Source organism: Sycon ciliatum, chromosome 3, assembly GCF_964019385.1.
Source record: "Sycon ciliatum chromosome 3, ocSycCili1.1, whole genome shotgun sequence".
In the NCBI taxonomy this organism is placed as follows: domain Eukaryota; kingdom Metazoa; phylum Porifera; class Calcarea; order Leucosolenida; family Sycettidae; genus Sycon; species Sycon ciliatum.
In genome coordinates this window covers 7,009,175-7,033,348 of record NC_088645.1, presented here as the reverse complement: position 1 = coordinate 7,033,348, position 24,174 = coordinate 7,009,175, and the positions used below count along the sequence as shown (strand labels likewise).

Genomic DNA, 24,174 nt, shown 5'->3' with positions numbered 1-24,174 from the left:
CACTCGAGGGCAATCATTCTCTTCACTTTCTTTGCCCGCTGCTACCACTAGATATGGCATGTTCTCCATTTCTTTCCTTGGCGCTGATAGGTGGAATTCTCTGCCTGTCTCGTGTCGTCAGGTTGAGCATCTATCCGTTTTTGTTTCGCTCTGTAAAGAGCACTTAGGGTTCCCTGTAACAAGACGGCAACGTCTGTAGGGCCTTCCCTATCAAAATAATAAATTCTACTACTACTACTACTACTACTACACACGCACACACACACGCACACGCACGCACACACACACACACACGCACGCACACACACACACACACACACACACACAAGCTCATCTTATATTCTGTCGCCATAATAATATTGGGCATCAAATGCCCCGGGTTCGGAATGCAAAATAAACATGAAAATCGGCCGACTGGGTCAGGCCTATCATACACACAACGGGAAAGTGTCTGACAATACCGTCCACGTGACCTATCATACACAGTCCGGCATGGCCCATTTCCGACGTGACGCGTCACAATTATTTGGCGTAAAACTCCATACCGGTATTTCGACGTGAGCTAGCTGCATGCATGCACAGGATCACTCGCGTTGTTTTTCGACGCGCGACAGTTTGCAATTTGACGTCATTTCGGCAATAATTCGACCTTTCGACCTTTGAACTTCCCTAATATGTTGCTTCGTGCTGTGAGAAATCAAGTCAAGCGCGCTCTGTCTGCCATAACTGGGTGTGGCTGAATCTTGCCCGAGCCTGCACGCTCTGCCTGCCATGATGCCTTGGCTGAATTTTCGCCCTTGTCTGCAGCCCACGGGCCTACGCCTTTGCCCTTGCCTTGGGCTTCGGCTGCAGGCTCGGGCAAGATTCAGACCTCCTCAGCGTGCTTGATAACACACAGGGAGTCGGTTTGGGTCCGACTCCCTGATTTGGCAGTGATTACCAGGGAGTACAGTCATGTAGTATTTTTACTACTCCCTGCTGATTACGCAAGTCTGGGCCTCTCTAGCCCAGGCCCGCGCCGGCCGACGGCCTGGGCGGGCCCGCGCCTAGCCTAGCGCCTGGGGTGTTTGCGTTGACAACACGCTAACGGCGTAGTAACGCGTCATGTCCAATGCACTCGATCGAGTACTCACATGACCAGGCACGAGTCAAAGTCAGAACGTCATCCCATTCCCACCATGCATGTACCGCCGTGCACCATGCATGTTCGTGTGCATCCGGATATCCTAAACTAGGCTAAAGAGTAAGTGAGACAAGTGGAAAGCGACAAAAATAGTTAGTCCAAATAATTACTTGTTCTCGTTCCTCTGGTCAAAACATCCTGCTCCGGCTTGGGACTGAGTCGAGTAGGTCTCCCACCAGCACCTTTGCTGGATTTTCAAGCTACCGAGGGCAATCTCTTCCTGCCATCCCTCATTTTCTGCCGTTGCATTTGGCCGCTCATGCTAGGAATAGGAGAGAGCGTACCTCCTGGAAGACTGCTTCCCACTTTGTCACCTGTTCCGATAATTATTGCTTCGCTTCTGCCACGGAGGTGAGTGAATTCAATACAAGCTATGTTGTAAACCCTGTTAGGTTCTAGGTCTTCTAAGCTCTCCTCCCCGCTGAGTCTGTTGTTACCTCTCAACACGGTACCCCCGAAGAAATTTACAACGAAGGAATTACGGTAATGCCGGAGGGAAGTTAACGAATCTTGGCAGCATACATGGGAACACAGAACGAACTACCCACCTCAATGGATCGTATCTCTCGAAATATTGCCCCAGGTTTGATCCTTCCCGAACATTTCTTTAGATTGATGACGGAAAAGCCCTTCTCACACACACACGCACTCGATGGTCTCTCCACTGACCAAAACTCCAAACGTTTTACCCAGAGGAGAGACAATGGGGTGCGTGTATGCGAATGTGTGTGTGTGTGTGTGTGTGTGTGTGTGTGTGTGTGTGTGTGTGTGTGTGTGCAAGTAACTCCAATTTCACTTGAAGGTACCAGTGCATCTAGTGTCTGCTTCTATCAAAGCAGCGTGCTGTCTATACTGGTTACCCCAGCCAGTGTAGGGTGTGCATAGGTATCTGTCTTGGCCATTTTATGCCGATGTACTCCGTGTGGTGTAGACCAGGTGTGCATTGGTGGTCGATTCACATGGCTTCGGCAGTTGACAGGTATCTGGCGCAAGGCTTGATCTGTCTCATTCAGATCTTGTTCGCTATAGTTGCTATAAGAGAAAATCTGTGGGTGCACATCCAGTGCATTTGCAGATTTGCGTGCTTCTCTTGCGACGGGCGTATACATGGTACATGGTACATGGTGTATGTGTGTGTGTGTGTGTGTGTGTGTGTGTGTGTGTGTGTGTGTGTGTGTGTGTGTGTATGTTTGTGTGTGGGGGGGGGGGGGTGTGCGCCAACTGGTTCCGTTGGTGGGTACACTCATGCTAGTGTTGGTTCTGTCGCCAACAGGCTCACTGCTTGAAGGTGTGAAGTCGATTTCAACCTACATGTATGCTAACAGTGCATACCGTACTAGCAGAGCCAGTCTCGTACATCTCAGATGCCATACATACCTGTTGACCGAAAGACTGCACCTGGCTAGAGAAACTCTTGTGTCATCAATAGGGCCAGTGAAACCTTTATCAGATCCACTCTGATCTAGCCACCAGGGGCGTGTGCAGGAATTTGACGAGGGGGGGGGGGGGGTTGCGGCTCCCCCCCCCCCCCCCCCCAATCCAGACAACATTGATATTTACTACATGAGTACCGTACTACCCACACCCCATCTGTCTTCAGGAATAAGTTTGAATTCTTTATTCTCACGATGGCACCATCGCCAATAAGAGATAAATTTATGAGAAGGTGAGATTGTGGGTTATGCAGTTGGAAAGTGATTTACATCACTTTGAATTTTGGGAGAGGGTGAGCGCTGCAGGAGCAGATTGTTAGGTGAAACATTCGAATCTGACGTACAATGGATAGTAGCTAGTAGTAGGGGCCAGCTGGACAGATTCAGGGACAGGGGAATGTTGAGATCCAGTAAAATCAAATTTAATTTTCATGCAGAAATTTCACCATTTGATTTTTTCATCAGGCGTCAACGGTAGCAACTGTGACGTCTTCTCTCTCCTCTGGAGCGTCACATTGGGGCTTTGCCGAAAAGAATGAGGAGAGACTGCACAGATCATCCTCTCAACGCTCAGCCATCACGAAACGAAACCCTCCCAGGACGTTACTATCACTAGATCGACCACTTGAGTTGTGGCAAGTGTTACCTATTTTTCCCACACCTCAGCTTTTGATTGTCAACGGGATAATTGTGAGGAGCAGTCGACTCGTGTTTGTCTTGCACGCATAAGAAAGTGCAGAGGTCCTGTTGTTTTACCAATGAAACACGTATTATAGCGATACGAGTAAATAGTGTTAGTGAAGCGGACATTACCCAAAGAACAAAGAGAATAATGATGAATAAATTTTCCTAATCGATTTCTTGAGACTATCATCATAGGAAAAGTCGTCTCACAACAGAAGCTATGCGGGGGAACAAACTAACGTTTAAGTCTAGAGGATAGGGTGAACTAAAGGTGGGGTGTGAACAAATATTTAAAAAAGGTTGGATACACCTAAACCTGACAGTTCCTCACTCTATCCCTTTCTATCCCTTTCTATTCCTTTCGCCTGCTTCCACACCTTCATTTCACACACCTTTGGTATTAGTACACACCGTTCGAACACTGGTTGATAAATATGGTGGTAAAGACACACTTGGCAATATGGCGGTAACCACTATATTTATCAACCATAAGTACAGCTGCAGTGGTGCCTTCAACTTCATTCTGTTGGAACACTCTCAGATCTTTTCTTCTTATTTCTTTCTTCTTCTCTCCCACATTTTGTTTTCTCACACCTCACCTTTATATACTTCGCACAATCCTCTAGACGTGTAAGTTAGTTTGTTTCCCCTCATAGCTTCTTTTGAAACACTTATAATACACACGCCCAGCTTCACCTACTTTTCTGTGTTGTCTCCTTTGTCTGTTCTATTAGGTAGGTGTTTGCAAGCTTCGGATCGGATTGGCTAACACCCTAGCAACGACAATGGCCCAGAATGAAAGGGGCCATCAGCTGGTACAGCATATTGTACAGTTGGCATTGATAATCTGCATACAGATGTTATCAGGTAAGAAACATGGCGACTGTGCGTCTGTTGGTCCTTCCGGTTGACCCTGAGTTGGCAGCGGTTGGCAGGTATGATTGCACTCAAATTGCAGGCTGGTGTGCGCATAGCAAAATAGCACACTAACGGTATGCGCGCAACGTTTTCTTGCAGCACTTATCTTCACCCCTACTAGTATCAGTGAGTGAATATGTCACCCCCCCCCCCCCCCATGAGAAATCCTGCCTGTATAGCATGTAATTGAAACTGTCTGGTCGCTGACTTCACTCGTTGAGAGTATTTGTGATGACTGCACCATTCTTCCAGCTCTCATAGTGGTAGTGTTGCTTTACTGAAATTATTGTATCAAGTCATTATTTATGCTGGGGAATGACCTAATTTGTGGGTAATTCAACAGAACTTAGGCACTCTTCTTTCTTGTTTTAATCACTTCACCTGCAGATGTGCACGCGGACGAAGCTCAACCAAGTAGGTTTGCATATTGAGTTGGAAGAGAGAGGAGAAAACAGTGAGAGAGGGAGAGTGAGAGTGAGTGAGTGGGAGAGAGAGAGAGAGAGAGAGAGAGAGAGAGAGAGAGAGAGAGAGAGAGAGAGAGAGAGAGAGAGAGAGAGAGAGAGAGAGAGAGAGAGAGAGAGAGAGAGAGAGAGAGAGAGAGAGGAGAGGGAGAGGGAGAGGGAGAGGGAGAGGGAGAGGGAGAGGGAGAGGGAGAGGGAGAGGGAGAGGGAGAGGGAGAGTGAGAGGGAGCGAGTGGGAGAGAGAGAGAGAGAGAGAGAGAGAGAGAGAGAGAGAGAGAGAGAGAGAGAGAGAGAGAGAGAGAAAGTTACATTTATAAAGACAGGTAAGCGTCAGGCGAAATAGCACGTCATAGTACATTCGAGATCAGCGGGAAGAAGATGACGACGTCCACTAATTTAGTATCTGTGCACACGAATCTGCTGTGTGTGTTACTCTGTGTGTCAGCTATGGCATCATCGCCTGTGGTTCCATGCCTAGCATGTACGTCTGAACCATCCTGCAAAGTTTGAATGACGTAGGTTGAGCGATCGCTCCGCGAAACATACTTTTTGAAATTCTCTTCATAGTATAATAATCTTCCACCACTGAAATTTCGAATTTCTTCGAATTTTTTGCTGAGAGGGGTGGCTTGCAACCTCGATATGGCTTGTTCCAGGCTTGCTTTGGAGCCATCGCCTGTTGAAACAGTGGCGGGAAGCTGCCCTGCAAAAGAACCCGGTTCAACGCTCGAGCAAGTGCTCTCCACTCAAGGTGTTCACAGCAACTGATAGGAACTCATATGGAGAGAGAGAGAGACAGAGAGACAGAGAGACAGAGAGACGGAGAGAGACAGAGAGAGACAGAGACAGAGAGTGAGGGAAGGGGAGTGAGAGTGAGTGAGTGGGAGAGAGAGAGAGAGAGAGAGAGAGAGAGAATGTGTGGGTGTATGCATGTGTATTGGCGTGTTTGCATGCGCGCGTGTGTGTGTGTGTTTGTACGTGTGTGTGCTTGTGTGTGTGGCTGCTTGTGTGTGTATGTAAGGGGGGGGGGGTGTTCATGTGCATGTGTTAATGTTTATAGTATGTGTAAGACTGGTCAGCAATGTACAGTGCATTTCGATTGTGGGGGGGGGGGGGGGATGATCCTCATTTCCGATCTTTTTGCACACGGTAAATCAAGTGTGATGTGCCATATGAATGTGCGCAAAGGCAGGAAGGCCATCGTACATATAACCCCATGCCGGTGTGCATTGGCTGTTTGTAGTGTTGTAGGAATACCGTGTGGCTGTAGAAAATGAGTTACATGACCATTACAGTTACACATACATCACTAGCAAACAATGCCAGTCGGATCAGAACTTCACAGGACAGATGTTATTACTGCGGGGGAGGATACACTTTCTACTAATCCATCGTGTTGTTGCTACCCTAACTAAGTCCATTATCAGGGCTAAAAGCCACATGATACAAGTTCAGAGTGACTGTCCAGTAGTTGTAACTAGATACTTCTATTATGCAGCCTGAAAGTGCGTTAACTCGGCACCAAAACTGACAGTGAGTTCCGTGGACTGGTATATCTCTGCATGAAAATTGTCAGCTGGCATATCCATTCAATATTCATTCATACTGCAAGGGAAAGTTGCAAATGGTGAAAGTCTGAAGAAAAAATTGGATTCCACCACCAGGACTCAAACCAGGAACCCCGGCTCGCTTGTGACCAGTGATGCTTCACCACTAAGCTATGGTGTAGTCGTCATCCAAGCAGCGAACGTTCGACATTTTTCTTTCCACACGCGCTGGTGAGACGCAGCCCTGACTGTAACCCACACACTCCCCTCAGGACCGGCGGAAGGAGTTTTTGATTGGTCCGGCTTCCATACAGTTTGTGTATGATATGTTGGCTACACATGACCTAACCAGCTGTCAACAACACACGTTGGTAGCCAACAAGTTGGTCCGGCTATGTCGTTACCAGCCGGACCGGTTCCGCCGGGCCTGCCTTCACGTACAAACTAGTACGTGTGGAGCCCCAACCCATCTGATGTTACCGTCTTACTGAACTGAGATCCGTGCAACCATAATCTACTGAACAAAGTCTAGGCAAAACCAGTGTGATGGTACGGGAGATTGTGGCTCTTGACTGCATGAGTACAGAGCATGATGCAGACAGGCTACCTATTGAAAGCACTGTGTTGTTCACTGACTCATGATCACCCGAATTGCATCAAGCAGCAATAAATACAATGACAATGTATGTAGTGTGGCGATACAATGTGTGTAGTGTGGCGATACAATGTGTGTAGGGACAAACATGACGGTATGTGTTTGTTGTGGTGACATGACTGACATCAGCGTGTCACGCCTCTTACCTCATTGTAGCTTCATCCGTAGAGTTTAGATCCACTTCTCCTACGATCATAGCCAGGATGACGTTGACATGACTTTAAAGATATTGATTTGGTGTCCTTGTGTGTGTGTGTGCGTGCCTGCTCCTCTCCACAGGCCAAGAATTCTCGTTTGAAGTGCTTGTCAACAAAAATATCAGCTCGATGGCGATTCGCTATCGCCTTGGCAGTCAAACTTGCAACAATAATAACGCTCTGCGGTTCCCGAAATGGAATTGTACTGTGAGTGCGCCTAGTGGGTATTATCAACTCAACCAAACGGTGCACGTTGTACCCAGCTTTACGCATTATTGCAAGATACGGTTACGCAAAGAGGACGCCAAGGCAATCTGGAAGAAAGCATTGTGTGTGAGCAACACTACCTGCCTGCTGACGTGCACAAACCATGCCTGTTCCTCTGGGGACTGTGATTCGACCAACACCAGTATGTGGAAAAGTGTCAGCATCAACAATCTCACGCCGCACAAATTCACCAACGACGATACAGCGAAAGGTGAGTTATTGTGACTTTGCGGATGGATGTATAGGCTGGGTTGGCTGTACAGGCTGGACTGGGTATACAGGCTGGGCTGGGTATACAGGCTGGGCTGGGTGAACAGGCTGGGCTGGGTATACAGGCTGGGCTGGGTGAACAGGCTGGGCTGGGTATACAGGCTGGGCTGGGTGAACAGGCTGGGCTGGGTATACAGGCTGGGCTGGGTATACAGGCTGGGCTGGATATACAGGCTGGGCTGGGTATACAGGCTGGGCTGGGTATACAGGCTGGGCTGGGTATACAGGCTGGGCTGGGTATACAGGCTGGGCTGGGTATACAGGCTGGGCTGGGTATACAGGCTGGGCTGGGTATACAGGCTGGGCTGGGTATACAGGCTGGGCTGGGTATACAGGCTGGGCTGGGTATACAGGCTGGGCTGGGTATACAGGCTGGGCTGGGTATACAGGCTGGGCTGGGTATACAGGCTGGGCTGGGTATACAGGCTGGGCTGGGTATACAGGCTGGGCTGGGTATACAGGCTGGGCTGGGTATACAGGCTGGGCTGGGTATACAGGCTGGGCTGGGTATACAGGCTGGGCTGGGTATACAGGCTGGGCTGGGTATACAGGCTGGGCTGGGTATACAGGCTGGGCTGGGTATACAGGCTGGGCTGGGTATACAGGCTGGGCTGGGTATACAGGCTGGGCTGGGTATACAGGCTGGGCTGGGTATACAGGCTGGGCTGGGTATACAGGCTGGGCTGGGTATACAGGCTGGGCTGGGTATACAGGCTGGGCTGGGTATACAGGCTGGGCTGGGTATACAGGCTGGGCTGGGTATACAGGCTGGGCTGGGTATACAGGCTGGGCTGGGTATACAGGCTGGGCTGGGTATACAGGCTGGGCTGGGTATACAGGCTGGGCTGGGTATACAGGCTGGGCTGGGTATACAGGCTGGGCTGGGTATACAGGCTGGGCTGGGTATACAGGCTGGGCTGGGTATACAGGCTGGGCTGGGTATACAGGCTGGGCTGGGTATACAGGCTGGGCTGGGTATACAGGCTGGGCTGGGTATACAGGCTGGGCTGGGTATACAGGCTGGGCTGGGTATACAGGCTGGGCTGGGTATACAGGCTGGGCTGGGTATACAGGCTGGGCTGGGTATACAGGCTGGGCTGGGTATACAGGCTGGGCTGGGTATACAGGCTGGGCTGGGTATACAGGCTGGGCTGGGTATACAGGCTGGGCTGGGTATACAGGCTGGGCTGGGTATACAGGCTGGGCTGGGTATACAGGCTGGGCTGGGTATACAGGCTGGGCTGGGTATACAGGCTGGGCTGGGTATACAGGCTGGGCTGGGTATACAGGCTGGGCTGGGTATACAGGCTGGGCTGGGTATACAGGCTGGGCTGGGTATACAGGCTGGGCTGGGTATACAGGCTGGGCTGGGTATACAGGCTGGGCTGGGTATACAGGCTGGGCTGGGTATACAGGCTGGGCTGGGTATACAGGCTGGGCTGGGTATACAGGCTGGGCTGGGTATACAGGCTGGGCTGGGTATACAGGCTGGGCTGGGTATACAGGCTGGGCTGGGTATACAGGCTGGGCTGGGTATACAGGCTGGGCTGGGTATACAGGCTGGGCTGGGTATACAGGCTGGGCTGGGTATACAGGCTGGGCTGGGTATACAGGCTGGGCTGGGTATACAGGCTGGGCTGGGTATACAGGCTGGGCTGGGTATACAGGCTGGGCTGGGTATACAGGCTGGGCTGGGTATACAGGCTGGGCTGGGTATACAGGCTGGGCTGGGTATACAGGCTGGGCTGGGTATACAGGCTGGGCTGGGTATACAGGCTGGGCTGGGTATACAGGCTGGGCTGGGTATACAGGCTGGGCTGGGTATACAGGCTGGGCTGGGTATACAGGCTGGGCTGGGTATACAGGCTGGGCTGGGTATACAGGCTGGGCTGGGTATACAGGCTGGGCTGGGTATACAGGCTGGGCTGGGTATACAGGCTGGGCTGGGTATACAGGCTGGGCTGGGTATACAGGCTGGGCTGGGTATACAGGCTGGGCTGGGTATACAGGCTGGGCTGGGTATACAGGCTGGGCTGGGTATACAGGCTGGGCTGGGTATACAGGCTGGGCTGGGTATACAGGCTGGGTATACAGGCTGGGTTTTGTACACAGGCTGCTTTTAGAAATGAAGCTGGACTGTGTGTGCAGAAACAGTATGTAGACGATTTGACTAACCGAAGACAGTTTTAAAATCAGGACAACCCAGTATGACAAAAACAGCGCTGCACTATTCAGAAACTGTTTTGAATTTAAATTTTCGAAGACAGGAGTCGGCAAGCAGCTCTACAACTAGTAGCGGTGCGTGTTCTTGTGAGTGTTTCCTCCAAAGCATAGTAGCTACCCAATGTTCTTGTGAGTGTTTCCTCCAAAGCACAGTAGCTACACAGTGCCCACAAGCACTTTAACCACAGTCAGATGCGTGCACTATCCTGCCCCATCTATGAAGCTCAATGCTTCCTGTAAGCAGTGCATGCTGTTGTTAATGGTTGCTTTCATGCAGATGCAGATCTCCCATCTACCAAGCTACCGGACCACGCTAGCTTTGGCGCCAGTCGTATGGATATACAGTAAAACCTGGTTGAAGCGACCACCCCACGGTGCAAGCAAAAGCGGTCGTTTGAGCCAAGTTGTCTTTAGAACCAGGTTGCATACATTCGTGGCATATCGAATCGTGTGCACACATGTACATGTACGTCCATGTTCTCACACTAACAGATGTGGAGCATAGAATACTATTACGTGCAGGCAAACACTCGTGAGTTTCACACCTCACTCAAGTGCATACAGTGCACCCGTGCACCCGGCACTGTATGCACTTGTCACTTCTATTGACTTCTTGCACTTGCTTCTGAGCGCATTTCAAACCTGTTGCAGTCAAGCCTGCCAGCCAGGATGGCACTTTTGGCTAGTTTTGGTCGCTGTATGCAGGTCAGATATGGCACTCGGTACACTAAAAGTAGGTCGCTGGTCGCGTAAGGCAGGTGGTCGCTGTATCCGGTGTAGTTTCTGTGTAGAACTTTCCGTGCATAGAAACACGATCGGTAAAATCAGGTGGTTGGTAAAACCAGAGGTCGCTTATTAGTGGTCACACCTGAACTGTGGTCGGAAACGAATTTGGGGTCCGTTTGAACCCCTCCCCCCCTCTCTCTCCCCTCCTCTCTCTCCCTTCCCCTCCCCCCCCCCACCCTGAATCTACCCGTGCAGAGTCAAGGATGATGAACACAGCAGAGTTCTGTTGGGCACAGTATATGGCTGGGCTAAGTGTTGTCACTACTGGATAAGGAGATGATGTTCAGAGCTCAGAGCTCAGAATGAAGGCAGGCGGCTAGTGAAGGGTAGAATGGGAGGTATGCATGGAAGATGGCCGTCACCTTTTTGCCCGGCAGGTACAACTAATTCTAGTACATTTATGAATAGGACTTGCAAAGTTCATGACCGTTTATTCCGAGCTGGTATCACAGTGTGTACGGTTGTAGTGGACTTGCCCCGGGAAATTGATGCATGAGTCCCTATTGTGCCACAGTCCAGGAAGTTATTCAGTAGGTATGTGTGTTGCCTGTTCTGCGATGTTCTCCTGTTCCCACATGCCTAGTGCAATGCCAGCCAGAATGCAGCTCACCGGAATACTGTGTGGTGAACAAGACCGGCGGCGTAGCACCATGGTCATCATTCTGTGCCAAGCCATACGTTGGTAAGTAGAGCTGAGGTTCGCCTGCCATAAGTAGAGCTGAAACGATTTTACCGATTACTTGGCAATTACTCGTTAGAAAAGATATCGAATGAGTATTCTTAGTTGCTATTGGCTTATCGGCTTGAAAAAAGTACAAATCTTGACGACGAGAGGTAATATTTCTACCGTGGGTGCAAGCCGATCGCTATGATATCAGCTAAGCCACTAAGGAAATATCACGATCGTTTCAGCCCTACCCATAAGCGCATATACAAATGTATGCGGATACGACGTCCTCTGATAAGACGCACAACTCGTGTACGTTGGACTTTTCAGCAGGTCCCAACAGGGTTCGTGTTGCAGTGAAAGTCAGTGTTGGTGAAGTACAGCTGACTACTGCTGACCATCCAGATCATGTGTGGCAAGCGGCCATGCTTGGTGTGCATGTCTCTGAATCCACATTCCTTTGGTTGTTTTCTTGCGTATTGCTGCATGTGTATTCATACATGCACTGTAACTGGTAGCCCTCTACAGCATGTAAACATGCACTGTAACTGGCAGCCCTCTTCAGCATGTATACATGCACTGTAACTGGCAGCCCTCTTCAGCATGTATACATGCACTGTAACTGGTAGCCCTCTACAGCATGTATACATGCACTGTAACTGGCAGCCCTCTACAGCATGTATACATGCACTGTAACTGGTAGCCCTCTACAGCATGTGTGTGGAATATTGCATGCTTGTCAATAGTGCATGCTTGTTAGAGATTGCATGCTTGTCAGATATTGCATGCTTGTTAGATAATGCATGCTTGTTAGAGATTGCATGCTTGTTAGATATTGCATGAATAAGAGTATTGTCACAAACTAATGGTTCGCACCAAGCATACATACAAGCACACAAGCAATTGATTATACAGTCTTCTTTCTTCTTTCTATCGTGTCTTCTAAAGTATTTTACTTACCTTTTGCGCCATGGACGTCTACGACGTTCCCATGGTCTTCACGTACGACATACGGTTTTCTAGCCCTTTTTCCTCGAGCTTGTCTCCTCGTGTCGTTTCTGTTTCATTGGTTTTACGTTGTCTAATGATAAGCAACAGTTTGTTTGAGTCTAAGAGAACCCAAGATGCGCTCGCGTTGAGCCAAAGCAACCTTACAAAGACAACCTTTTGTAAATTGGTCCTTCGAGCCGGATAGCCGGATTCGAACCAGAGAAGACTAGAGATGGCAGATAGTATTGGTCCGCAGCAGAAGATCGCCAAGGCTAAAGCGAAGACGGAATATACTAATGTCCGCCGTGGGTTGCTGGTGTCCATCGTATCGGAAACCGTGAGTGTCGAGGAGATTAAATATGGGCTACTAATGCTCGAGAACAGGATGAACTCCGTGATGGAGGTTGTTTCAGAGCTGGCAGATATATTTTGCAAGAATCCTACTTATTTAGATAGTTTGGCAAAGGAGACTGCAGAATTAGAGGTGTCGTACACTGAGGCAGTGACGCAGGCCAGCACTACTTTAGCAAATATCAGCATGAGTAGATACAACAGTGCACACACAAGCGAAATCACGGGGTTGCGATACACCCGTCACCCAGAGAGAGTTCAGGCATATTTGGAATCCATTTCAGCCACAGACAAAATACGAACTGCACAGGAGCAGCTCCAGTGGAGTAGCAGTAGCATGCAAGAATTAGATACATCCAGCACGAGTCGTAGTGTACAGGCCAGTGGCCAGAGTGAACTCAGTACTAGTGGTAGTACCGTACACATTCCCGCATCGGATGCTAACACCGCAGCTACGGAGCTTGTGTTTGTAGGCCAGGATAGTGCATGCACGAATGTAGTCATGTCCATGCCTGATATATCTGGTATCCCGTCAGCAGCTACAGGGGCCACAGGGCCAGCAGCGCGCGACCTCGACCGGAACAACGTCCCAGCAGAGCAGCGCAAGCAGCAACAACCAGGTGCCGGTGTTGGCGTGAGTACAGATTTGCGTCTGGCTGTGAGCAGTAGTGACACCGGTACCAACCCTCGACAGTCGTCAGTCTCGTCACCGTACGACATCGGACGTCAACAGATCACGCAGAACACGACGAGCACGAGTACACCAGTCTCGAGTGCTGGTTACACCAACACAACACGAACAAACGACAATCGCACATTCACGATCACAGCTGCAACACCAACGCTGCAATACGGAACAACAACTACACCAACACAACAACAGTTACACAGCCTCAGTTCAGCTCGTACACTAACGGCGAGTGGTACGTCGTCGAGAGTAAACACGACGAAATTTGCTCAGGGTTTCGGCACCGCGACTGACCCAGCGTCCGCTTATGGTGGTCCAGCAGCATCAGCATCAGCCTCTTTTGGAGCACATTCCCACCTGGCCCCGGCCTCTGCGAGTACGATCCCCTACGGTAGCCGCTTGCCGCTCGACGTACTCGGAGTGCCACAATTACAAGCGGCCCAGAGTCAAACCCCGCAATGGACGCAGCCAGATACGGCAGCTAGCCAGTGGCCGCCGCCGTGTAGTACAACGCCTAATTTAGCTGGTTCGACACAGTGGTCACCAGTTCCACCTGCAGCAGTGTCGTCCAACAACGCCGTTTTTGGGGTACAAAGACTACAGACGCAGTACAATGTCAGTGGTTTATACCCATCACCAGCTCTACCTCCACCAGTCAACGCCGTTTTTGGTGGATCGCCTGCACAGAATGGAAGTGCACTGTACCCAGGCCAACAATCAGCATCCAATTATGGCCCTTATGGCGGAACCCCAAATGGGTATGGATTGACTGGACCAGTACCAGGATTCACACCTGGTCCTTCGCATGCACCGCAAGGCAATCCACCATCAGACGTTTACCGCCATTTAAGAAAGATCAAGATACCAACCTTTGACGGCGACAAAAAGCTATACGGCACATGGCGTACGTCTTTCAACGTCTGCGTCGATCAACAGCCTCTGTCACCGGAGCTGAAGCTGTTGCAGCTCAGGCAATATCTGTCCGGTCCACCGTTGAAGACTGTTGAGACGTATGGTTACTCGGCAGCGGCCTACGCAGCAGCACTCCAGCGACTTGACCAAAAGTACGGAGGTGAGAAGCGCAAAACAGCCGTCCACATGTCCGCGCTCCAGGACATGCCAGCAATCCGTGAGCGTGGCACAGCCAAACAGCTTGAGCGTTTCGCAGATCTTGTGCAAGTCGCCAAGATTAACTTGATTGATGCTGGCCGTCAGAATGAGCTGTCGTACGGTACGTTCTGCACTCAGCTGCAGCAGAAGCTGAGCCAAGATCTGTTAACGGCGTACCACCGGTGGCGTTGCGATAACAACATTGTCGAGTCGGTCGACTCGCTATTGCAGTGGTTAGTACGGGAAGCAGATTTCCGCACGGAAGCGGAGGAGACCCTGCAGAGTGTCTCGCATAGCGTTGCAGCCACACGTCTGATGAGCAAGCCTGCCAAATCAGACATTTCCACAGCAGCAGCTCTTACCGTCACCTCATCGAGCGTAGAATGTGTGTTTTGCGGCAGCGGACACGAGTCCTCGCAATGTTCGTCCATCACAGACATCAAGCGCCGCAAGGAGCTGATACGCAAGAATGGTCGTTGCTTCATCTGCCTGAAGAAGAACCACATGGCTCGCGACTGCAAGTCTAAGCTGAGATGTAGCAAATGTGAGCATCGACATCATACGTCCATTTGCGAACCCAAGTCGTCAGAGCAGCCTGGGACTGGCGCGAAGACATCTCCGCCATCTAGACAAGGCGGAAGTGGAAAATGGTCGAAGCCAGTGTTTTCGTCAACAACCGCAGCTACTGTCAGCGACAGCGGAGCTGTATTTCTACAAACCGCACAGACCTCGGTGGTCTCGCCTCAACGTCCAGATCGAAAAGTGCCTGTGCGAGTAATGCTAGACGGTGGGAGCCAACGCTCGTACGCTACATCATCGGTACTGACTCAGCTGGATGTGCGCCGCTCCGGTCAAGAACGTGTAGTGATAAACGCGTTTGGCGGCGAACAGCCAAGCCCAAGCACACTCCGGGACGTGGTCGAACTGGACATTCAGTGCGTCGATGGCAACCGGATTCGTGTCAACTGCATCGTCGTGCCATCAGTCTGTGCACCCGTGCAAAATCAGCACACCGCAGATGTACTCACAGCTTACGAGTCTCTACAGAATCTCAGTCTCGCCGACAACTGTGGCGGCTCAGCTAGCATCGACATTCTACTCGGCGCTGATGTTTATTGGCAGATCGTCACGGGCGACATCGTTCGTGTAGATGATGGGCCAACTGCTCTCGATACTCGCCTCGGGTGGGTTCTGTCTGGACCAACAGGCAGGTGTAATTCAGGCATCATCTCCACTAACGTCGCCACCGTTCACGCTTGCGATGTCGAACCATCTACCGTGCAAGATCCAGACAGCGCTTTGGTCCAGCTACTCCAGAAGTTCTGGCAGCTTGAATCCATCGGCATCTTGCCTAATGAACCGGACACTCTGCAGCTGTTCCAACAGACCATCCGCTACGATGGGCAGAGGTACACGGTCAGGTTGCCATGGAGGGAGGATCATCGCGCTTCCAGACAATTACAGTCTGTCCGAGAAACGGCTGCAGTCAACACTCAAGAAACTGCAGAAGTCACCAGAAATTCTGAAGGAATACAATGCAGTAATTCAAGAGCAACTTCAGAAGGGCATCATCGAGGAGGTGCCAACTACAGAGCACGACGTGGTGGGCGAAGTACATTACCTGCCTCACCATCCTGTCATTCGGCAGGACAAGACCACTACGAAGGTTCGTGTGGTGTACGATGCCTCAGCCAAGGTGAAGACGCATCCGTCCCTGAACGACTGCATCCACACGGGACCACCGCTGCTCGAGCAGATCACCAGCATACTGCTCCGGTTCCGAACGCATGCGGTAGCCTTCACCGCAGACATAGAAAAGGCGTTCTTGATGGTTGGGATTGAGGCAGCCGACCGCGACGTCCTACGCTTCCTCTGGGTCGACAATCCCACAAGCGCTCAGCCGGTACTCAAGACGTACCGATTCACGCGTGTTGTCTTCGGTGTATCCGCTAGCCCATTCTTATTGAACGCTACCCTACAACACCATCTCGCCAAGTTTGATCCCGAGTTCACTACGAAGCTGCTGCAGAGTCTGTACGTGGACGATGTTGCGAGTGGCGGCAACAGCAATGCAAATGCGTTGGAATCGTTCAACCGTGCCAAGAATCACCTCGCAACAGGCGGATTCAACTTGCGCAAGTTTGTCTCCAACTCCGCTGAGTTGAATGAGATCGTCAATGGTACCGCAGCGACACCACTGTCGACTAACGGTCTGCCTACTGTCGCCGTGGACAACGACTCGTATGCCAAGACCATGTTGAACGGCTCATCCGCAGCCACCACCAAAGTTCTGGGCATTCCATGGGACAGGACATCTGACCGTCTTACGTTCAGCGTCGACGAGGCGTTCAGCACGACCAAGGTCGACTCGCCAGTGACTAAGCGCCAAGTCCTATCGGCGTCAGCCAAGATGTATGACCCCCTCGGACTCCTGGCACCTATCACCATCACCCTCAAGGTATTTCACCAACAACTATGCCAGTTGAAGATGGGCTGGGATGACCCATTGGAGGGAGAGTGTCTTGGCAAGTGGCAGACGATGATACGGGAATTGAAGGCCATGCCACCAGTCTCATTGCCACGGCACTACGCAACAGACGCGAACGGCAACATCACACGTGTCGAGCTACACGGTTTCTGTGACGCGTCCGAGAGAGCCTATGCAGCAGCCATCTACATTGTGTTCACGACGGAGGTGGGCACTTCAGTACAGCTAGTCGCTGCAAAGACTCGGGTTGCGCCGCTGAAGCAACAGACCATTCCCCGCCTCGAGTTGCTTTCAGCACTGGTATTGGCTCGCCTGATGGCATCAGTCTCCTCAACCTTGGCAGATCTGAAGATTGATCAGATTCACTGCTGGTCCGACTCCCAAGTGGCACTGGCGTGGATAGCTGGAGTGGAGCAAACATGGAAGCAGTTTGTGGAGAGCCGGGTTACAGAGATCCGACGTCTCGTTCCGACGTCCTGCTGGAGCTACTGCCCAACAGCTTCGAACCCAGCCGACCTGCCGTCGCGAGGAGTGAAGCCCAGCGAGCTCACTAGTACCATCTGGTACACTGGTCCGAAGTGGCTACACGAGCCACAACCCCGAGCAGAAGTCGACAGCGGCTCCGCAGCATCGCAGTGCGAAGAAGTCGAGAGAGAGCGGAAGGCAACACCTACCACGGTCATGGCAGTCGGCGCTATCCAGCAATCTGGTGCGCACCCCGGCGCCACGCTTCCGAAGAGAGATGCTGCCCGGTCAGCTGATAAAGCCAGACAGCAACTGATTAATGCCGGCTCCTTGTAGAACTGACTGCAGCAATATTCTGTGTTCGATGAGAGCATCACGTTGCACCATGCTCTGTACTCTAGTAGCATCACGCTGTTGTAGGAACGAGTCAGGTACATGTAGTACACTAATTTCTAAGCTCTCATCTGGAGGGAGTGTGGAATATTGCATGCTTGTCAATAGTGCATGCTTGTTAGAGATTGCATGCTTGTCAGATATTGCATGCTTGTTAGATAATGCATGCTTGTTAGAGATTGCATGCTTGTTAGATATTGCATGAATAAGAGTATTGTCACAAACTAATGGTTCGCACCAAGCATACATACAAGCACACAAGCAATTGATTATACAGTCTTCTTTCTTCTTTCTATCGTGTCTTCTAAAGTATTTTACTTACCTTTTGCGCCATGGTACGTCTACGACGTTCCCATGGTCTTCACGTACGACATACGGTTTTCTAGCCCTTTTTCCTCGAGCTTGTCTCCTCGTGTCGTTTCTGTTTCATTGGTTTTACGTTGTCTAATGATAAGCAACAGTTTGTTTGAGTCTAAGAGAACCCAAGATGCGCTCGCGTTGAGCCAAAGCAACCTTACAAAGACAACCTTTTGTAAAATGTGTCATGGCCGGTGATCCATCTAGTGGCACCACAAAAATTCACACCTTTGGTGAGTCTAGGTCAGTTTGCTGATACCCTAGTTCGCTAAACTAGGGTATCAGCCAGAGCAAAACGGTCCGGTCCATGAGGTCCGCAACTAGGTCTGCCCAAACGGCTCTCTTTGCAGCTGGGACAGAGCCCAGAAATTGTTGTGCCCCGTCGCGAAGGCGGACTGCCAAAAATTGTGCACGCTGTGCATCATTCCAGCGTCAATATATTGACACTGCCAAAAATATAAGTCTGTACACATTACCATACAGATATAATGTACACACTGGGCTTGCATGCCTTTTTCACGTACAACATACAACTTGTTCATAATTACAAAGCATGTTCCATATAGGCATTCATCCATATTGGAATTCAAGCCCACATTACTACATATATTTCATAACAGAATTTCAGCATACAACACTTCCAAATTAGGAACTCCCAATGCTCTTGGGGCCCCTAGCATTTTGGCGGCCTACTTGTATCTATGTATATTTTGTGCCACTCTCACCCGCGTAAATTCTGTTGTGTTTTTACATTTTACTTCACTCACTTCACTCTGATGAGCTGCTTAGACAGCGAAACCGGTCAGACAATTTCGACCAGTAATGGTCAACCTCAAAATGTAATATGTGCTCTGTCTACTGTGTCGGTGGTTGCATGCAAAATCCAAGACCGTGGCACAAAGGTTGAAATACTTGAGGTATACCAACCAATCACCTTGGCCTGTACAAGCCTCCGGCATAATGGAAGGCCTTGCGTTTAGAGCAGCCCGTGCTCCCCCAGCAGCATTAGCTGCGGCAGCGACATTGGCACCAGCCACGGGACGGTTTTGAGCCATCTTATGTTGCAAGTGACTTGCAAGTTGGAAGATGCTATAAAGCACGAGAGGCAAGCAAGGCTTGAAGGAGAGGCTGTGAAGTTTCTTAGTGCAGACCCGAAGGTGGAATGATTTCCTAGCCCCACATCGGTCTCTTTTATCCCTGGGCTGCTGACGTGTCAGCGCCATTCCGCATTCCGCATTGTGTCGCGGCCTGCGCATAGCCTGCGCACGCAATCTAAGCACGGACTGTCGCCAGTCTATAGTACACTGTGCAATGTTGCGCTCCCGAGTAACCGTACTGGCCCCCGAGTACCGCTCAGGTGGGACAAGTCACACCTTATTTGCTTCCCGTAGCAAACTAGCCTGGAGACGTTCCTGCCGGCCCCATATGGCCATGCTACGCTGTTTAGTCTGACTATGAGTACAGCTTATAGTTTGACCTCTATCGTTCCTGACTCAAGAGTGCAGGGTTGTATGCAAGCATGCTGACGTGCGTCCCCGTTTGACTACTTTGTACATGCAGTCCTTGGAGCTAGTTTATGCCACTACTGCCCCTAGTCCAATATCAAACCCCCATGCGTTGACACACTAAACACAAGTTAGTTCAAGTTTGCCTCGAGGGCCATCTTCCAGGAATTAATTAAGTTCAACTCAACATCTCGGCTTCGGTCGAGACCAGGCTGGCGGCATCCACGGCTGCTGCATCAGTGACGTCCGTCAGACGCTCTCGCTCGGCCTTTGGCGGCGTCCCGGTCTGCGGAAACTGCATTACTACGAGGAGTTGCCGGTGCCGAAGGCTGTCCCTCCAGGAATCCGCGATTCCGCGGCCGCGGTCAAATCCGCGGAATTCCGCGGAATTCAGGTTTTTTTAATATCCCGCGGAATTCACAGTTTTCGCCGCAGAATCGTGAAAAATCACGGTTTGGGGGCAATGCGAGCACGCGCTTCATATTCATGCACATGTACAGTGCAGTGTCCTGTCGCTATTTTTGTGCATGATGTGCAGGTGCAATGGACAGTCCAGCAACTGTGCCAGTTGTCTTCGTTACTGTATTGAGCCTATCGTGTGTTTAGTCGTGTTTTCGACCATTAAATTTTGTATTGATACTTGTACATAGCATATAGCCATGTCTTTTCGCCGGTGCAGCGCCGCAGAAATACCGCAGTATTGCCGCAGAATTCACGCTATCCGCCGCATAATGTAGCGATTTGTGCCGCAGAATTCTGCGCGGAATTTCAACTTTCTGTCCGCGGATTCCTGGAGGGACAGCGAAGGTCTTGGCCTCTTTGGCGGAGGCCCCTCTTCAATTGCCGAAGCGAATTTTTTTAGTGCAGTGAGCACTAGTCATAGCCCGAAATTGCCGGCAATTCTTTGAGCAATATAGTGAAATGCCGGATTGCCGGCAATTTTTGAGCAATTTATCGAAAAACGTTAGATTTCAGATGAGAATTTTGAATTTCCTCCCTAAAACTGGGCTAAAAACGCCGTTTCGTTCTTATAAAAGCGCGGATGACCGCGATTGGTCCATATGTTGTAGTCTTTTGGCCGCTGAGTCGACTGGTTTTGGTCCGAAAAGGCTGCGATGCAGCGTTCAGCCCTTATTTTTGTTTGAGTAAGCGGTCACGTGCTCATTTACAGCCTGTTTGGGAGCAATTTGAAAGCAATATTTCGACTGCCAAAAGAAATGCCAGGCAAGGTTTCGAAAAAGAGGCGGCAAAATATTGCCGCAATTTATCGGCCCGGGCCGGGCAATTTCGGGCTTTGACTAGTGAGCACAGACGTCAGTCCGCCGGCCAGAGCCCGAAGCTTCTGGGCGCACGCGCGTGCCTGTGTCTTCGTGCGACGCCTGTCCTTTGACGCCTGTCCTTCGTGCGCGTGCTGTCTTCGGACGACGGGCTGCCTTGATGACGCCGCCTTCGTACGCCGTGCTGTCTTCAGACGACGGGCGGTAGTCATAGCCCAAATTTGCTAGCAATTCTTTGAGCAAAATATCGGATGCGCAAGTTTCCGGCAAGTTTTGAGCAAAATATCGAGTTTTGGTGGGCGTTTCGAAAAATCCAAGGGACTTCCTCAACACAATCAGTCACCAAGGTTGAAAACAAGCACAAAACGGTTGTAGAAAACAGACTTATGGCTACATTTCAGTGGAAAGTTGAGCAGCAGCAAGAGCTCAATCAAACATATCGTCATCAGCGACAATTATCGTTGACTTTTCCCTAAAACTCATTTCATCTCGAGCAAAACCAAAGCAAAATATCGACGGAGAAAGGAAATGCCAAGCAGAATATCGAAATATTTGTGGCAAAATTGTGCAGCAAAATATCGATGTAGGCCGAGCAAATTTGGGCCATGACTAACGGGCGGCCTTGCTTACGCCGCCTTCGCACTGCCACGCCCACAGGCCCTTCCCTCTTCACTTCCCCGTAGGGTGTCTGACGGCAAAGCCGTGTCCTCTCCCAAAAAGGGATACGGAGTCCGCAGCACACGAAGCACTGCAGACCCTTTACGTCGTACGACGCGAGAAGAGGCGCCATTCTTGCCCGACTAACAAGAGTATCAGCTCCCTTGCATGACTAAGCGTGGTCCCCTCCAGCTCAACAGTGTAGTGAGTACAATGCTGACGACTTGTACGGAAGGTGTGGCCGACGTACGACCACACTTTGCGGCTCTAGGCCACGAGTTGTAAGCCATGATTGCTCAACTAATGAAAGTGCCAAATCCTTCTCAGGACTAAACATGGTTCTTACAGAACTCTAGAATTATTTCGGAGCCCAGCTTTTGGCTGCTGAACTCAATGCGTGGTCGCTTTCACGACGAGTCTGATTCGGGTCATGACACATGCACTGTAACTGGTAGCCCTGTACAACATGCATTTGGTAATTCACAAGACGGGTCTAGAGAGTCCCATTCACCCTCCCCCCCCCCCCCTTCCCCGGTGTATATACTTGCAGCCTGCAACAAGTCCTAATTCACTCTGTGTGTGTGTGTGTGTGTGTGTGTGTGTGTGTGTGTGTGTGTGTGTGCGTGCGTGTGCGCGTGCGTGCATGCGTGCGCGTGCGTGCATGCGTGTGCGTGTGTGCATGCGTGCGTGTGTGTGTGTGTGTGTGTGTGTGTGTGTATGTGTCACGTTTGCGCTCTCCTCCCTTCCATCTTTGGTTTTACATTGTTGCTGTTTGACCAGCTGGCTATCATCATGAGCCTGTACCAGGAGGTAAGAATATTATATATTTATAACAATGATCACAAGTGGGTGGGTGGGTGGGTGGATGTGTGGGTGGGTGAGTGGTTGAGTTGGTGGTTGGGTGAGTGGTTGAGTTGGTGGTTGGGTGGTTGAGTTGGTGGTTGAGTTTGTAACGGAAATGCTTCTCCCCCTGGCCCTCGCCACACAACAACGCAAACTCTAGATTGTATCTTCAATACTCTTATATTATACCAAGAAATGACGAGGGCGCAGGAGGAGAGAGACGAAACTTGGTGAGGACAAAAAGGACAACGGGAAGACTCCCGGGAAAAGACTAAGTCCAGACTCGAAGAAAACAACAACGAACAAGCAGTAATAAACCGATGACAACTCGAGACGACCAATCAGGGACGAATACGTACAGAACACATGACCAAGACCAAGACAACCAGACCACGGACGAATCACACATGACTCTCATTCCCAGACCAAACTAGCACTGCGCATGTACAGCATTCACTTGACAGTCACTCTCACACAGACGGAAGCACATCCTCGCACTCTGACAACGCGTACTCTTGCATGCACCACATACCATAAACGTCACACATCACACCATACTCGCGCGTACACCTAGACCATATATGACATCAGACACTGGACTCCACAAGACAAGAACCAAATACAACGACATGCGTAAATCATAGTCGAACAGAAATCCGTAACACAGCATTCCCCTCCGGCGAGAGTCGACCTCGACTCTCAGAAGTAGAAAAATGGAGTAGGAGAAAAACAAAAGGGGTGAGAAGACACAATAACAGGAGAAGAAGACAGGACAACGGCAAGTGGCTGGCTGCAGACGTGGAGATGGGAAAACCTTGGGTGTGGTTCCACGAGGTGGTGCGTCGTACGACTTGCCCATTCGGATGTGGAAGATGTGTATAACATGTACAAATGGAGCAACAGAACACAGCAGGCATGTAGGAGTAAGCAATCAGTGAGGACAAACAAAACCTCGGCGCGGAGCCGGCATCAACATCTTTTTTATTTTTATTATTATTATTTTTTTTTACAAAACCCTCGGCTCGGAGCCGGCATAAGTGTCCCACACTTTTCCGATGTCGGACCATCGTGTCGTCCCACGACCCCGTATGATCCTCTTGTCGTCCCACGACCCATAATAATTTTATTTTACAATTCCCTGACAAACTCAATAGACACAGGAGCCCCCCAGCTCACGAAGCGAACCGTGGCTCACCATGATCGGACATCCGCAGGGCAAAACTGGGCAGACCCGCAGGTCGACACAAAACAAGATAAACAAAAGACGCTCACTGAAAGACCAAACCGAACTAAGCTGACAAACCAAACAGGTACACGACTACACTGAAAGGCTAATCAAGAAACTGCACAAACCCCAGCAAATATACGTACACTGACTGCCAAAACCCAAAACAGAAAGACACAAGAGAGACACAAGAACCGGATCGCGAAAAGATAACAAGCACCAAAAACAAAACCCACGACGCAGATTGTGAAAATACTACATTGCCCCGACAAACAGAACGACGGGGAAAGCACCCGGGCCCTGGGTGTGTCCGTGCAGTAATGCTGACGACAACAAAATAGGCAGGCAAGTGAATAAACTACAACGAAAGACATAACTGGGATTGACTCACCGGGTAGTTGTGCGCCTGACGAACGACCAGTTCCGCTTGCCGAAATAAAAATAATAAAGTCGCCACACGTCGACAAAACTGAAAGGAGAAACGAAAGGACCACGGCGAGCATAAACTACTTGTGGAGAAGTAGAATCAGGTTC

At 50.4% G+C, this 24,174-nt stretch overlaps 1 protein-coding gene across 1 annotated transcript in view; it reads left to right on the top strand.

Moving 5' to 3' along the window:
- Positions 1-1,291: 1,291 nt before the first annotated feature.
- The window catches only part of LOC135811297 (uncharacterized), a 119,918-nt gene continuing 97,035 nt past the window's right edge, over positions 1,292-24,174 (top strand). Inside the window, exons 1-6 of the mRNA XM_065324513.1 lie at positions 1,292-1,534; positions 4,035-4,167; positions 4,606-4,632; positions 7,161-7,556; positions 11,208-11,306; positions 22,353-22,382. Of these exons, the coding sequence (XP_065180585.1) occupies positions 4,086-4,167; positions 4,606-4,632; positions 7,161-7,556; positions 11,208-11,306; positions 22,353-22,382 (634 nt within the window). The 5' untranslated portion in view covers positions 1,292-1,534; positions 4,035-4,085. The remainder of the gene's footprint in view (positions 1,535-4,034; positions 4,168-4,605; positions 4,633-7,160; positions 7,557-11,207; positions 11,307-22,352; positions 22,383-24,174) is intronic.